General features: G+C 33.0%; 1 protein-coding gene across 2 annotated transcripts in view; it reads right to left on the reverse strand.

Moving 5' to 3' along the window:
• LOC121970039 (BEACH domain-containing protein C2) overlaps positions 1-18,059 on the reverse strand; it is a 138,529-nt gene that overhangs the window by 82,505 nt on the left and 37,965 nt on the right. For both annotated transcript variants that reach the window (XM_042520443.1, XM_042520442.1), the window contains exon 4: positions 11,469-11,603. In XM_042520443.1, coding sequence (XP_042376377.1) covers positions 11,469-11,603 — 135 coding nt within the window. The remainder of the gene's footprint in view (positions 1-11,468; positions 11,604-18,059) is intronic.

Genomic DNA, 18,059 nt, shown 5'->3' on the forward strand with positions numbered 1-18,059 from the left:
GACCTATATATAAATCTCTTGACTGTGATAAAAAGATATATCTATTAATAAGTTGCTACTGCTTTTCGTATGGTGTACTTATGGCACACTATATCTATCCTCTATATATAAGGAGACCTATAGTAGATGAACCAAGCTAGGTCTAAAGTTCATTCTCCATTGGGATATCAATCTCCAACCATTTTGATATAGTTTTGGTACTTCAGTGTCAAAAACTCAGCATGTTACGATATTTCTAGAACTTATTAAGCCAACATTAATTAATATTACTTGAGTAATATAAGCAATAAGTTCATGCCATGGTCATCAAAATTGACATCTAATGCTCAAAACTTAGATATCAGCCATTCAGATTGATATGATCGGTAGAATTGGAATTGGTGAAAAAGAATTAGAAAAGTGAAAGAAATTGAGAAAAATAAAATAAGCTTGTCAAAGTTATGAAAAAGAAAAAGAAAAATATTAAAAAAAAAGTTTTAAAAAAAGGAAATGCATATTGTGTTTCATTAAATATCAACATCAGAAGTAAAAAGAACATTCTTAGTAGTTTTCATTCTTATAATGGGCATAATCTAGTGCTGTCATGGTAAGCAAACTTGTACCTGAAACAATAAATAAGATTATTCCAGTGGATTGTAGTTGAATTATTTTTACTTCCTTTCATTTCTAATTGTAAATCTAAAAGGAGAGTATTGTTGTAATTATCAATAATCGCATTTATGATCATTTTCTTTTTTATAATTATTAACAAAAAAAATTGTTAGGAGAAAATTTTCCATCCTAACCCTAAGTGGTCCCACTATACATGTATATGCATATAAGTATTGTTAAGAAATAGGGAACAACACAAATAGACCATTACACATCACATATTTACACAAGAGCACATAAGCACATGACCTTCAATGAGCTCATAAGCCTCCCCTAAAGCTAGTTGGAATATATTGTAGAAATCAAGCTCAAGCTTACTGTAATTATTTAACTCTAAGCTCTTCTAGTGATTTGGTCAGTCAATGTGTCAACTACCAAAAACTGAAAAAAGAAGCAAGATCCTATTAGATGGTCCTATCTTCTTACTAAAATGGCAATTAATTTCTACATGTTTTGTCCTCTCATGTATGTAATTCAATGTTATACTCATTGTAGTTTAATTTTCACACTAGTGCTTTATTGTCTCTACAAGGGTCTTATCCTAGCTCAGCCATCAAATGCTTCATCCAAATGAGATGGCATGTTGCTAAGGCAATAACCATGTAGTCTGCCTCTACATTCAATCCTGTTACCATTATTTGCTTCTTACATGTCCAGAAAATAAGATTTCCCTCTAAGAGAACACAATAATCATATGTAGATCATCTATCTATAGAAGAATCTATCCAAATCTGCATCAGAGTAGCCTAAATTCTGAATATGATCTCAATCACAAAATAAAACACTTTTCCCTAGAGCACTTTTTAGGTGACATAGGATCCTTGTAGTTACTACCCAATACTCACACTAACAGCAGATGAAATCTTCATAACTGTGACGTACTTTAGTTTTTTTACAAAACTTATATTTCTAATGTATTTTGACTCCTTTATATTGAGTACAAGCGGAAGATAAGAATTGCAGAGATGAGGATGTTAAAATAGATGTGCGGATATACAAGTAGGGACAAAAATGAGAACATTAGAGAGACTTAGAATTACACCTACTAAGGAAACTCTGAAAAATACGTTTAATATGGTATAGACATACACTTAGGTGACCAATAATGTCTCGGTTATGCATTATGAGGCCATAACAAATATGCACGTTAACCAAGAAAGAGAGACCAAAAAAGACTTGATTAGCAAAGATAAAATAGGATAAAATTCATATGATAATATAGTAGGAGATCGAGGCCAATGGCGTAAGAGGATCTATATAACCAACCCTACTTAATGTGATAAAGGCTTGATTGTTGTTCTTGTTGTATGTTGATTCCCTTGTCCTACTATTTATTGCAGCAAAAAGTGATAACTTTTAACCCCGAGGGCCCCTCCAAGAATGCCCCATGCGATCTAGAATAGAAGTAAATCATGGGGGCTTGGTCCAGCACAGTGATCCTTTGCATGGGGTTAAGTGATCCGCAATGCATTTCGCACACGCTAGGAATCGACCTCATAACCTATTGCAGCAACACCATGTGCAAATACCAACGGTGCCAGCCTATGGGGGCACCCTTGTCCTACTACAAATCTCATATTATGATGCATATGTAATGGCTTACTCCCTAGCATACAAGTATATCAAGAGCATGCTTGTCTTGTAAAATATAGATATCTTAGTTTAAACAAGCAACCTCTATATCAAAACCAATATTTAAGATCATAAGTCTTTGGTCTAAAAATATTGATGAAAGCACCAGTGCAATTCAATTCTCTATGTGATGATACTATCGTTGGTTGATATAGATAATAAGAAAAACATACCTTTCTTAATAAGAGATGATATGTAAGTAGGGATCACAATTTGCCCCAGTCCTATTAAGGACCAACATAGCGAGATTAAAGTTACCTTGCATCGTAACATAAACCAGGCAAAGATGAGAGAAAAAAACGGCATATAAAAGGCAAGTATGGGGTAGAATTGTTTTGCCCTATTGTACTTACACAACTCCAAACTAGCCTCAAAAATGTAGTTTATTTTACAATTTACTATTTAACCTGAACTAGCCCTATATGAGAACCAAGGAACGACTGGAATGTGGAAGAATTTTTCTACCTCGTCACTACATTGACATGCTCTACTTCCTAAATGGGACAAGGAATTAAAAAAACAAAATTGTCATGTCCCACCCTATTGTCATCCTAGGTATAAGTCAGAGTGATCATTAACACTTATAGTCATGTTATACTAAATAGGAGTTAAGCTAAATCATGGTATACAATATCGAGACGTGCCAATTAGCACATGCAGAATTTATGATTCCGCTCATTGAAGGGCACTGCATAGGTTTGAGCCTCATGGCGACCTCACTATATGATTTTTTTTCGATCTTTCATCTATCCACGAGGGTAAAAAAAAAAAAACCTCTTTAATTTTTCACGATAATTTTTCCCCTCCTTCATTTGTCCACAAGACAAATATGAAAAACAAAAAACTTTTAAAGGATGGTTAATTTTTTTTTCTCTCAATCTATTCATGAGGTAATCAAAGAAAAAAAAAACCTCATATAGGAGTAAACAAATTCTTAGAAAAAATAAAAGAATCAATATAATATAATTTCAAACCTTATAAAAAATACTATTATTATTATTATTATTATATATGATTTAATTTAATTTTAAACTAATCAAAATAAACCCAAACGCAACTTAATCGTGCCATGTTTACTTACTTCACTTAACCCAAAATTGATTTTTTACTTAATAATCATCAAATTCTAACGAGATAATATTAAAACATAAACTCAACATTTATGATCAATATCCCAAATATAAATTAATGGTAAGCATCTATGAAAATAAAATATTCATAAAAAATAGTTTTTAATTAATATATTTATATTTTAAAAAGTATCAAAATCGTATCAACATGACCAAGATTTTTAACACTAAGTCGTGTCGGAGTTTCGATTTTATAACCAAAGCGATATGGTTTTGATATCGTATCATGTTATGTCGATATAGTCGGTACTTTTTTAAATAAAATATATATTAATTAAAAAAATTATTAATATTTAATTGTTATAAATGCTTACTATTAGGTTATATTTGAGATGCAAGTTTTGATGTCAATTTTAATTTATTGTTAAGGCATCAAGTCCAAGAACTTGCATTTACAATGATAATGAAAATTGATCTTCAATTTCAAGTTTTATTGCAAAGGCATCAACTTCGAGACCTTACATTTATTTTGACATTGTTAGATATATTTTGATAATTTTAAGGATTGATTATGTTATCTTTATTTGAAAACATTAAATTATTCTTGGATTAATATAATTTTTGTATTATGTAAAAGTGTTGGCTAAATTTTTTATTCTATAGTAAAAGGATAAAAGGACGATCACTGATTGATTGATTGAGTGTGTGTGTGCGCGCGCGCGTAGGCTGTTGTGAGCCTGCAACCCGTCGTGGGCACACCTCACCAATCACCAAGGCGTCTTGGATGATATGAGGCTCCTTGATCAATTTTTTTTTAAGCTCTCGATTATGTCAATAAGATTTTGCCTTTAGGGTTTAGAGGTTGGGCTATAGTATTAAGTAGAAAAGAAATTTTAAATCGAAACAAAAATTTGGGTGTGCACGGGGTGTGCCAGATAAGGTGTGCGAGATAACAAAACTATATATATATAAATTTATAATTTTTAGTTGTCTATTGACATCACAAAAGTTAAAACATACAAAATCTTTTAATACCATATTATCTTATTTAAATTTTTATATTCTAAATATTTTTTAAAAAATTAAATAAATATTTTTAAAAATAGAATTGAGTAAAAGTCAATTTTGCATTAACTAAAGTCTAGACATGACAATAAGATCAAGTAGGTTTAAATTAAATTGAATTTAATTTATTTTGATCAATTTAAAATTAAACTAAATTTATATGTAGAATAATTTAGATCAAATAGTAGTAGTATTTAAGACTTATATTATATTAAAAAAAAACTAGCAATCTGTCACTTCTATTCTTAATATCCTTAAAAAGATAGTTTCCCATAGAGAGATTTTTTCTCTTTACTTTTATGTTTGTCTATCTGAAAGGTGAAGGAGCGAGAAATTAACAAATAAAAAGACCCAACATTCTTAAGAAATTTTTTTCCATGTGTTTAATGAGAAAAGGAATAAGAAAAGAAATTAATAAAGGAGAAATGGGAAAGAATTGAGGGAACTTAACAATTAAAAAAATAACAGTTGAAAAAATCAAGAAAAAAATAGGAATTGAAGAAAAAAATTAGTAGTGGTCAGTCGTTGCAATCGTGGGGTCTCGTGTGAGGCCTCTCACGGCTATGGGATCTCGCGCAAGGCATTGCGCAACCGTAAGACCTCAATATCGTGCAGTCGAGGGGAGAAATTTATCAACGAAATGATAAATTATACTTGTGTCGATTGGTATGACACAATATTTTAAACACGAAGCATGACAAAATACGATACCAAAATTATATCCTTCACGTCATAAATCAAAACTTCGGCACGACTAGAAATTTTAAACCTTGAGTTAAACTTTAAAACCAAGCTCTCGAAAATTATTTCAATTTATTATAATTTTCTTCAACTTACACACAAATATCAATTGGATCTAATCAATCTGTTACAATTTTCTAAATGGTACATATTATTTACAGATCATATTATTTTGGTCAATGAGACATACAAAAGTGAATGCTAAGCTCGAATCTTAGAGGGAGACATTAGAAGTTAAAGGTTTTAAGCTTAGTAGACTTAAGACAAAATATATGAAATTTAAGTTTAATAATAGTTGACATCATCAGATATGAGATGACAAGTTGTGTAACCAAAAGTTTTAAGTATCTAGGATCCTTTTTCTTAAAGGATGGAGGAGGGGTTGATAGAGATTTTTAGAAAGGATAAGTAAAATAGTTAGAATGGAGGGCACTAGATATTCTTTGTAATTGTAAGATGGCTCTAAATTTAAAAGGAAGTTTTACAAACAACACTTAAACCTGTTATATTATATGGAGTTGATAGAAATGAGGATGTTAAGATGGATGTGCGGACATACGACTAGGGATGTAATTTCCTCCAAACCCGACAGAGGATCTGATATCTAACCCGAATAGAGGAGGGTATGGAGGGATTTTTGTTTGGACCTGATTAAATAATCGGATAATCAGGTATGGGTGTTCGAGTAACAAATATGGAGGTGGGTCTTTTAGAATCATACTCATACCCATACCCGAATACTCGACTATATATATATATATATCAAAAGAAAAAAAAATCAAAACTCACTATTTTTGTTGTGTTTAATCTATTTTTATTGAATATGATTAAATTAGGAATAGGCTATAGATGTTTAATCTGTTTTTGTTGAATTATTTTTTTTTTCATATGATGTTAAATTTAACATGTTTTTGTTGAATGATGATTGTTGGATGAAATAAAGAAAATTATTAATATAAAGGATATTCGATCCTCTTATGGGTATGGGTATGGGTACGGGGATGGATATCCAATCCTCTAATACGTATGGGTATAGGGATGAAAGTTGAAAACCGGATGGGGATGGGAAAGAAGATGGCAATGGATAAAATAAATGGGGATGGGAAAGGAGGATATGAAATTCAACCAAAATCTATCTCATTGTCATCCCACATATGACAATGTATTAGGTAAGAAATGAAAACATTAGAGTGAAAGTCGAGGTTGCACCTATTGAGAGAAAACTCCGAGAAATGTATTTAAGAAAGTATGGGCATGTACTTAGGCGACAAATGTCGCAGTTAGGTAATGTAAGACCATGACAAATATGCACATTAATCGATGAAAATAGACTAAAGAAGACTTAATTAGCATTCATTTAAATATAAATGAGAATATAGTAGGGGATCGAGTCCAATGGCGTAGAAGGATTTATATAACCGACCCATTTGGTGGAAAAAGAGCTTAATTGTTGTTGTTGTAAGTAGAAAGTTTTATAGATTGAGCAAGTGGGCTAGAGTTATGGGGTAGAGATTATGTTTATCTTAGTGTTTCCTTTACTGAAGGTATTAGAAGATTTAACCTAACGGAAATCAGCCCCAAAATTTAAAGAACCATTGGATTTTTAGAAGGTTGGTTCAATTACCTATAGACAAGATTTATTGCCTTTTTTGTTAGAGTGCAAAAATGTATTCATGTTTTGAAAATATGTGCAAAGATTGTCACACTTATGTGTCTTATGAGGGATCTCTAGTGTAAATTATAGGAGGAATCTCCGGTGTGCATTCTAGACCACAAGTAGTGTCACTTGTGTAATAAGAGCAAGTAACATCTAAAGGTCAAGAGGCAGCACCATTCAAATCATGAGGTCACTTGGGAGGAAGAAAATGATTTATGAGACAAATATTCTCATCTTTTGCCATAGACAATTAAATTCAAAGGAATAAATTTTGTCAACGGGAAGGACATTACAAAGCTTGTATTTTACATTATTCCATATTAAGTCAGAGTTATTTCAGTTTTATTGGTTATTAGGGCTGAGGCAAATTAATATGAAGTCATTTAGGGCTCCAATTAGCATTATTGAAGGAGAAAGGATCTATCAAGGACGAATTAGGAAGTAAGATACACCAAACTCAAATTGGTCTGGTTTTGACTAAATTTGGGTATTGTTTTGGCAGAACCAAGTGCACCATGATGTTCTGGTTCACTTTAGTGGAACAGTTAAGGTTTTGTTGGGTTTCTCTGATCTAACCCAGTGAGCTCCCTCTTCCTCATTCTCAATCTCGTGATTTCTTCTTCTCTTGATCGTGAAATTAAATTCTCTCCTTCACATGGTGAGACTGACCTCTCCTAAAAGTGGTCATTTTTTCCATGAAAACTCGGATTTTAAGTTATGATATACATGAAGAAGCAAAACTAAAAATGGAGTAGATATTGTTATAGATAGTTCATTAAGGGATGAAATTGTTGGAGTAATTAGAAAGGGAATAGAATTATAGCTCTCAAGATAATAGTGGCGAAGGAAACTACTAACCTAAGTAACATATATACACCTCAAGTAGGATTAAATAAAGGAATCAAATCTAGGTTTTAGGGCGACCTAGATGAGGTATTACAAAATATTTAATAGAAGGCGATCTAAATGGGCATGTAGAAGTGAAAAATAAGGAATATGATAGGGTGCATGGGAGTTATAGGTTTAGAACAAAAAAATAAAGAAGGGAAAACTATATTGGATTTTGCGATAACATATGGCCTTATATTAGCTAATACGTTTTTAAAAAAAAAAAATGAAAAACACTTGGTCACATTCAAAAGTGGGAATAATAAATCGCAAATAGAGTTTATGGTAGTTAGGAAGAACGACAAAAAATATTTGTAAAAGTTGTAAGGTCATCTATGGAGAAAATTTAACTACACAACTTAGGTTAGTAGTATTGGATACACGCAAAGTATCGTTTCAATAGAAGAAAAATATGCATGACTCTTAGAATTAAGTGGTGAAAGTTAAAGGATAGGTTACAAAATATATTTAAGGAAAGGATAGGAGTTCAAGTATTTGGAGAGATATAAGAAGACTACGACATGGGAAAAGATGGTATTAAAGTTAAAATAGTAGTCAAGTGTACTTGGTAAATTAAAGGGGCATGCACCATCAAATAAAGAATTTTAGTGGTGGAATGAGAAAAAAAGAAAAAATGAACCGCCTATAAAATATTATATACTTGCAAAAACAAGAAAAACTTAAAAAAAATATACAATGGTCAAAAATAAAGAGACTAAGAAAAGCTACGAATGAAACTTTTGAAAGCTTATATAGAAAATTGGATATAAGAGGGGAAACAGACATTTATAAAATATCTAAATCGAGAGAGAGTAAGACTAGAAATCTTATCAAAATAAGATATATTAAACATTAATGTCATAGGGTACTAGTAAATGATGAGGAAATAAAAGAACGATGGAAGAAGTATTTTTATTAATTTTTAATGAAGGTTTAAGTGACCAACATAACTTATAGGTAATTTATATAGGTCAAATGAGTATATAAATTTAAATTTTTATCGTAGAATTCAAACGCCACAAGTTTTAAATGAGATGCAAAATGAAAATGTATTCAGACCAAATGATATTCCAATAAAGTTATGGAAGTGCCTAGGGAGACAAGATATTGAATGACTTACAAAGTTATTTAACTTGATATTGAAAAATAAATAAATATATGATCAATAGAGGGTAAATTCTTTAGTTCCTTATATAAAAGCAAATAAGACGTACAAAATTGTGCAAACTACATGGGTATTAACCCAATGAGTCAAACATGAAACTTGGGGAAAAAAAAGAAGGACAGCCCAGTGCACGAAGCTCACGCCATTCGGGGTCCCGGGGAAGGATCCATTGTACGCAGCCTTACCCAGCTTTTTAAGAGGCTGTTTCCAAGATTCGAACCCGTAACATTTTGGTTACATGGCAACAACTTTACCGTTGCGCCAAGGCTCCCCTTCAACTTGGGAAAAAAGTAATAGAAAAAAAAATTAAGGAGATTACGGTGACCGAAAATCAATTTGGATTTATAATTGAAAGGTTGACAAGAGAAACTATATATCTTCTCGAGTAACTAATTGAAAAGTATCGGGAACAAAAGCAAAGCAACATCTACACAATTGTATTCATTGACCTAGAAAAAGCTTATGATAGAATCCCAAAAGAAATTATATAGAAGATTCTAGAAAAGAGAGGTGTTAGTATAACATATATTGAACTTAAGAATATGTACGAGGATGTAACGACAAGAGTTAAGACTTCAAGCAGATTAACAAAAATGTTTCCCATAAAGATAGGATAATGCTCTAGGTCCCTATCTTTTTACACTAATCATGCATGAACTCACTTGACACATCCAACATACGATACCGTGGTGCATATTATTGCAAATGATATTGTTTTGTTAGATGAAACATATGAAAGAGTAAATGCTAAACTCAAATCTTAGCGAGACACACTAGACGTGAAAGGTGCTTCATATAGTAAAAATAGAATATATGAAATTTAAGTTTAGCGTAATAAAATAATTATTTAGGAGATGGCGAGTTGTAAAACCATGGTGCATAAATATAATAAAATTTCTATTTTCTCACTCAAAATCATAAATCAATAACTTGGTAAAATAATGGCAATCTATTCTTCCAAAGGAATCATAGATTTCAAAACCCACCAATATTGATTGCCCAAGTTAAATTTGTATTGGCATATGTTGATTCTACCTTTACTAAAAAAATCAACCATCTCAAAAATAAACAAGGAAGTTTTAAACCAAAAAAAAAAGACTAACAATTTAACAACCATGGATGTATGTTTATTTTATTATCATGCATGGATATTGTTTTTACTAATATTATGTTAATGAGTTACCATTCTCGTTTCTCAATGCATAATAAAAATATTATTATTATCTTGATGATGCATAATTAGGGAATACCATTATAATATTGGATTGTATATATATTAACAAATCATATAAAGTAGACATACCTAAATATAGAGGAATCAGAATGAGAGAGTGTAGATTATGTACTAGTCATACCTGATCAATATTCAATTAGGGTATGAGAAGGGTGTTGCATGTCATGCATCATGGACTTGCCTAATGGTTTTTTGCAGATGATTATTTAGTGCCCTACAAGCATTGATGACAAGGTGCATAATAGCTCGAGCTTTCGGACCAATGATGTTTACTAAGGTATCATGTATCATGTGACTTCAAGGATATTATGGTACGCATTGATGGTTCAGATAGCCAATACCCAACTAAAGCATCATGTGACTTCAAGAATATAATTAAACCATGTTGATTAGAGTTTCTTATACCTAACTAGGAATAATTTGACTTCAAGGATATTAGAAGAACCATGGTGATTAAGGACTCTCACGCCTAAACAGGAATAATTTGACTTCAAGGGTATAAGGTGTGTGGAGGTTAGGGTATTTCTGAATACCTAACATGCCATTAAATGAAGTTAGAGATGTTGTAGACTGTAATGATTACATGATATAGAGTTTTGCCAAGGTGGCCTTTAGGCTGATTAAGATGTCCCGCCCAATGATAGAGAGTTTTATACTATGACCTTTTTTCATTTATTAATTCTTATTCTTATTCTTTGTTATCGAATGTGAGAACCTCCTATTAGAGTTATTGATAATCCTTAGCTTGTTATCGTTATCATCCCCTGATTGGCCATAAGTCCTTAGGAAAACTACTATTGTTGTTGCTTTGAGGAATTACTATTGAGCTTAAAGTTTTGCACAACACTTCGACTTTTTATTGTCTTTCTGCTGGCTCGTTATTTTATACATAATTATGAGAGATGCTTCATTGTAGATGCTGATACATTTTACCATTCTCACATAGTGTTATTATTGTTATTGGGCTTGTGCAATAATTATTTATGTATGTGGATGATGTTCATATTGTGAGCATTGCTTAGTGTTTCCTGGGAATAGTCAAATAGCCTGCAAGAGAACGTCTCAATAAATGGAAGAGCTCGGTAGGAGCGTGAAGAAAAGCATGTTATTTTTTCATATGGCATGTAGATTAAATGATAGATAATTTAAATCCAAAGGATAAAAGATGTGATCCAACTTGTAGAAGTGTCAAATACCGTAAGTTCACAGGAAACTCTACATATGTAATATATATCTACTGTGCTAAGTATAAGAATATTCATACTAAAAAATAGACCAAGTTTGAGCAATCATAACTAAAGAACAGACCAATATTTGTTAAGAATATAAAATGAAATAACAATTCAGGATTTTTTAGTGTACTACCTGAATCGCTCGAACCTGGAATGCTCTGGATGCATATGGAAGTGATCTAAGAAGGATCAACAAAAGTTGCATATGCTCAAAGTGATGACCATAGTCATATAAATTAAGCCCATCATCAGCAGTTGAAACATTTATCTAGATAGAAAACACATACTGTGGTTCAGTAAATGATGTCAAAGAAAAAAAACACTGCAACCAGACTAATTTCTAGAATGTATCAAAAGAGACCTCTAGCAATCAGCAGTTACTTGATGAAGGACGGATGTCTATTCAGTTATTCTTAAACCTTCGTAATTTTTCATAGATCACAAACTAGGGAAGTAGGAAGGAACCAAGAACTGGTTTCAGTAATATATATATATATATATATATATTGGTTTGTAATGGCTCAGATGATGCATTATACATAAAAGAAGTAGACTTATGAGAAACACAATCACAGTAATTCACCAAACATTCCTTGCAGTAAACAATCAGTATACCTGACAATTTAAATGAACTTCCATGCAATAGTTTTCCATTTTTGATTTATATGCATCAATTTAAAACCAATTTCTAGATAAAATCAATAGATATTTAGCAATGCATACTAGAAATGACATTACAGATTTTCTTTTATTTTTCAATCCCAATTAGTTTTACTGGTGAATAGATCAAGGCAACATAAAGATTTCAAAAAACAAAGGTAGATAGCATGAGGTCAGGTGGCCACAATGTGATCATATAGTGGTGTATATGCAGTCCTCTCATTTGGAAAAAAAAAAAAAGTAAAAGATAAACAAAGTATTTATATATATGAGAACTATAAATTAGATACTAAACAATCCATAATCATTAATTTTGCATATACTCTTATAATGAAGAAAGTGAAATTGTGAAAATATGTATCCATGTGAAAATCAATAATCAATATGAAAAGCAAAAAAAAATTTAAGTCTATCTCAAGCCTCTCTAAGTGTGATCTTGCTGTAAACCAGCCTTTCCATTCATTTGTCTGACATTTTGGAGACATGGTCATCCCTTATTACTTTATTAATTATTTAGATCTGAATCAAACATTAACTAAATCATTCATCCCCAATCAATTTGTCATCTTTTAGTTGATTCCATTGCATGTAGCCTTTTCATACTTTGTTAAATATATTAATTTGGCTTGAAACAGTTAAACTAGTTTGTTTATATAAGCCAGTTGAAACTTCAGGTAATATGCAACCATATATTATCTAATCTGATGGCATTACATTCCACAGCATAACTGACACATGGGAAGCCCTGCATTTCATTATGCAATAGCTTGTTGGCAACCACTGTGCTAAGACAAAATATCCTCCGTGATTTACCTGCATGTATCTTGCCATGGGTTGTCATGGGTCCGACGATACTAACCGCTTGGGGTGAGCGATATCACCTTTTGCAACAAAGCATAACTTGTTGACAAACATTGTGGTCATACTAGTAGAGCCAATATGATAAATTGGTTGTAGTCAATGTTCATAATCTCATTTGATGCTAGAGATTTGGACTTTGTAAGAACAAAACAATAACATGTCATTTTGACTAACATCAGTCACTCCTATGACAAGGAGAAAGAAGAGGAGGAAGCAGAGGCGTAGAAGGTTTACTTGGTGGAGAGGAGGAAGTAGAGGCGTAGGCGGTTTACTTGGTGGTGTTCACCAATGCTAGAACAACAAAAATGAAACCTTAGCATCTCCCTTTTGTCGCCTCACATTACAGCCATTCAACCAAAAAGAAAAATTAGGGCTTCGACTAATGCTTGTGGAAGAATCATTGTCTTGTTCCCATCGTGATTCCTTGTCATAATTCTTCGACATGATTCTTTGAGATTGTTGTCCTGGTGTTGTTGTAGAGAAGTGCTTAGGGTACCGCAACAAGTGGAGGAGATCGTGAGGAGGTTGTGGTGTTGATGTCAGCATTATTCAGCATCTTAATGTAGAACAACAACAACAATAACGAAGCCTTTTATCCTATTATGTGGTATCGGTCATATGGATCCTCGTACGTCATTGGATTTGAACCCTTATTATATCATCTTTTATAGTTAAATGAATTTTAGCATATTTTATCATAGCTAACCAAAACGGGAGTCTTCGCGCAACAATAAAATTGTTTCGTGTGATCTTGTGGTCACGGGTTCTAGTCGCAAAAATATTCTCTTGCAATGTAGGATAAGGCTATATACAATAGATCCAATATGGTCCGACCTTCCTGAGATCCAGCATTAGTGGAAGCTTTATGCACCTGGCTACCCTTTTTTACGTTACTAACAAAGTGTTTTTTGATTTTCCTCTTCCACTATTAATATGTGTATTGTCATAGTCTCATATCGCTTAATTGGAATATTTATTAGACGCCTAAGTACGTGTCCATACAATCTTAAATGTGTCTCTCAAAACTTGTCCTCAATAGGGGCGCCTTGACTATCTTTCGAATGTTCTCATTTCTTATAATATTCATCCTAGTATGTTTGTACATCCACCTTAATATCCTCATCTCAACGACTCATCTTTTGCTCATATATTTGCTTCATAGACAACATTCAACTTCATATAATATAGTAGAGCTTTAGAAGTATCTTACGATCACAAAGAACATCTAATGGAATTATCTATTTCAACCATCTTATTGATAGTTTATGTAAAACATTTCTATCAACCTCTTTATCTTTTTGCAAAAATGTTCCTAGATACTTAAAAATCTCAATTGCAGGCAACTCGTCAGCTCCTAATTTAACATTTGTCTTGCTATATTCAATACTACTAAACTTAAATTTCATATAGTCTAGCTTCACTCTACTAAGTTTAAACTTTTACTTCTAATATTTCCCGCCAAAATTTGAGCTTAATATTTACTCTTTCGCGTTGAAAGATTCTCATCGACCAAAACAATGATCTGCAAACAGCATGCACTACAGCAACGTGTTTTAAATGTATATCCATGACTAGTATAAAAATGTATGGATTTAGAACTGGGGCATCTTAATGTAGAAGTGGAATAAAAAATTTGAGTCACACTTATCAACACGACCTATGATTTTAATCCATGATTATAACAAATGTGGTATTAATAACACCATATATTGTTGGAAAATGGCAACTACCAATGTCATAAAAAGATAGGACCCATGATAGTAGGAAAAATGTTTGTGATGCAACATAAAATAGAGGAAGATGATAAAATAATGAAGATGGTGATGGTGAGAGAAATGAAGGTGATTCAATTGTGAAGATTGAGGTGTTACTACTATACACAATAATGGAAAGGATAATTGAAGCAGCATCAATAATAATAACAACCAAGCGTTATCCTATTAGGTAAGATCGGTTATATAGATCCTTCAATGTCATTGGGCTTTATCCCCTACTATATTATCATCTATACTTAAAAAAAATTATCTTGTTTTATTGTTAGAGCATCCACGTCATTTTCTCTATAATATCTCTAAAATTTGGGTTAAACCACTCACTTTATTAAATTTAAACAATCATTTTTCACTACAAACTACATAAGCTACTCTAAAATTTCTATTAACTTTATTTTTTTTATTATTTTCTTCTCTCTTCCACTTTTTTTATTATTCTCCCTCCCTATGCAATATCTACTTTTCATTACCCAATCCAATCCTTTTATTTTTTTTCTCTCAAATTAAATGATATTTTAATGTTTAGAGAGTGGATTTATTCCCTAAATTTAAAGAAGTATTATTCATGAAATCTAAATTTAGAAAATGAATAGGGTAGCTGATGCAAAGATTTTTTTACATAAAATATAAAATTTAAGGTAAATTCTGTGTTTAGGAAAGCTGATGTGGATGTTCTTACTAACCCCACTTTTTTATCTTCCTCTTGCTCGTTTGATATGCTTATTCACATCATTGGTTGTCTAAATATATATCTTAAACGTGTCTCTCAAAGTTTTCCCTCAATAAATGCAACTTTGATTTTCTCTCTAATGCTCTCATTTCTTATTTTGTCCACCTTATATGTCCACACATTCACCTTAGCATCCTCATGTCTGTAACTCTCATCGTCTATTCATGTATTCAAATCATAGCCCAACATTCAATATCATATAACATAACATATTTCACCGCCATTTTGTAGAACTGTCATTTAAGCTTTAGAGATACTTTAGGATCATATAAAACATCAAATGTTATCCCTCTATTTCAACAATCCTATTTGCATTCTGTTGTGAGAAGTAAGGGTAGATAGGTCTTTTTATCTTTTGTTAATAAGTTGATTCTTAGAGTTGTGTGGTTATATAGCTATATAAACATATGTAATCCTACTGGAATTGTATGAATCTTTAAAACTCTCTTTAATCCAACATGGTATCAGAGCCAAGTTAATTTTTTCTTTGAGTTGCGACCCGAACCCTAACCCTAGTGCCGTGATTTCTCCTCCCTCGCCGATCTCTTCTTCCTTCCCCGACGTCGCCACTTTCTTTCCCTTCCTCTTCATCATCGCCTGTGTGGTGTCGGCGGTTGTCCCTCTTCTTATCTCCCTGTGCGGTGCCAGCGGCTATCTCTCGACGCCGTGATTTCTCTAGCACTTTTTTTTGTGATTGTAATGGCGGACAACGCTAGCGAAACCTCGAGGATTTCTGCAAGTCCTATGGCGTCTTCAGGACAGGTACAACCATTTTTCACAATGGCAGGCACTGGAGGGTCCGGTCTTCAGATAGTATCAGAAAAATTGTCCGAGACAAATTATGCATCTTGGGTAGTTGCTATTGAACTTTATGTCGAAGGCCATGATAAACTTGATATTCTTCACGGCTCTAAAGTGAAACCAGATGAAAAGGATCCTAGCTTTCGCACTTGGCGGCGTGACAATATTCAAGTAATGACTTGGATACTTAACTCTGTTAGTTCTGGCATCAAACAAGTCATTCTTCATAACAAAACAGCGTATGACATGTGGAAGACACTGGAGCAGATGTATGGACGTCGACATGATATGTTGCGTACTTATCAGCTCAGGAGTCAAATTTTCAAATTTGAACATGGTTCTATGTCAGTAACCAATTATTTTGCTACTCTGAAGGGGTTGTGGGATGAGTTTGACTACTACTGGATGGAAAATTGGAGTTCCACTGATGATCATCAGAGATATTTAAAGCTTCTGGAAAAAGACAGAATTATTAAATTTTTAGATGGACTTAATGTAAAGTTTGAAAATTTAAAAGGGCAAATCCTTGGTCTTGATCCTACTCCCTCTCTAGAACAAGTTTACTACAAAATTCTAAGTGAAGAAGGTAGAAGAAGGACCATAAACAACAAGGAGATTTCCACTGTAAGCCCTCCGATTGGGGAGACCTCTGTCTTTGTTGGTTCTGCAAACAAGTTCCGACCTGGGGGAACTAAAGGACGAGGGGACAGATTTTGTCGGCACTGCAGGAGGACTAATCATGATTCAGATTTCTGTTGGGAAAAATATCCAGAAAAGAAACCTGAAAAATTTAAATACAATGCTAAGAAGGTTCCTAATAGTGGCAATATTGCTGTCCAAAAGTTAGAAAATGAAGAGACTATTGGTTCCTCTGTGTCTTCTACCACTGGATTGTCTTCTACTGATATTGTTAACCTCCAGCATCTTCTCTCTCGGCTTCAGGCTTCATCTTCTGTCTTTACTCTAGTTCAAGCGCACACAGGTATTCGTGGCTTGGGATTAAGTGTTACTAGTCCCAGTTTTTACGGCCCCTGGGTCATTGATTCAGGAGCTACGGATCATATGACAAATGCTGCTAACTCCTTTATTTCTTACTCTTTATCCTCTAGGCAGGAGAAAGTGATCATTGCAGATGGAACCAAAGCCACTGTTGCTGGCAAAGGTTCCATAAAACTTACAGATCATTTTTTCCTATCCTCTGCACTTCACGTTCCTTCCGTTTCTATTAATTTACTTTCTGTTAGTAACCTTTTTCCCTGATCATTGTCTTCCAGGATCTCGAGACCAAGCAGACGATTGGGACTGGCCGTGAAGTAGGGGGTCTTTATTATTATCAGCTTGAAACAACATCTGCTCTGAAATCTGCAGCCAAGTGTTTGGAAAATAAGCATCAAGAAATTCTTTTATGGCATTCTCGGTTGGGACATTTGTCTTTTCAGTCTTTGAAAATTTTATTTCCTAGTCTCTTCTTTTCTGTTTCTCTTCAGTCATTTCAATGTGAAATCTGTCAGTTATCTAAACATTGTAGAACACATTTTTCTGAGTATATAAAGAAGAGTTTGTCACCATTTGATCTTGTTCATTCGGATGTGTGGGGGCCCTCTCCTGTGACTTCTTTGGATGGCTATCGATATTTTCTCTCTTTTATTGATGACTACACCCACTGTACATGGCTTTATTTGATGAAAACAAGGGAAGAAGTACCTCGTCTCATTCAAAATTTTTGTAGAATGGTTGAAACCCAATTTAACTCAAAGGTGAAGATTTTTCGTTCTGACAATGCCCGTGAGTACTTTGCACAGTCTCTAAATACTTTTCTTGAGGATTCAGGAATTCTTCATGAGTCATCCTGTCCCTACACACCACAACAAAATGGAGTGGCCGAGAGAAAGAATCGTCA

The sequence above is a fragment of the Zingiber officinale genome, chromosome 4A (genome assembly GCF_018446385.1).
Source record: "Zingiber officinale cultivar Zhangliang chromosome 4A, Zo_v1.1, whole genome shotgun sequence".
In the NCBI taxonomy this organism is placed as follows: Eukaryota; Viridiplantae; Streptophyta; class Magnoliopsida; order Zingiberales; family Zingiberaceae; genus Zingiber; species Zingiber officinale.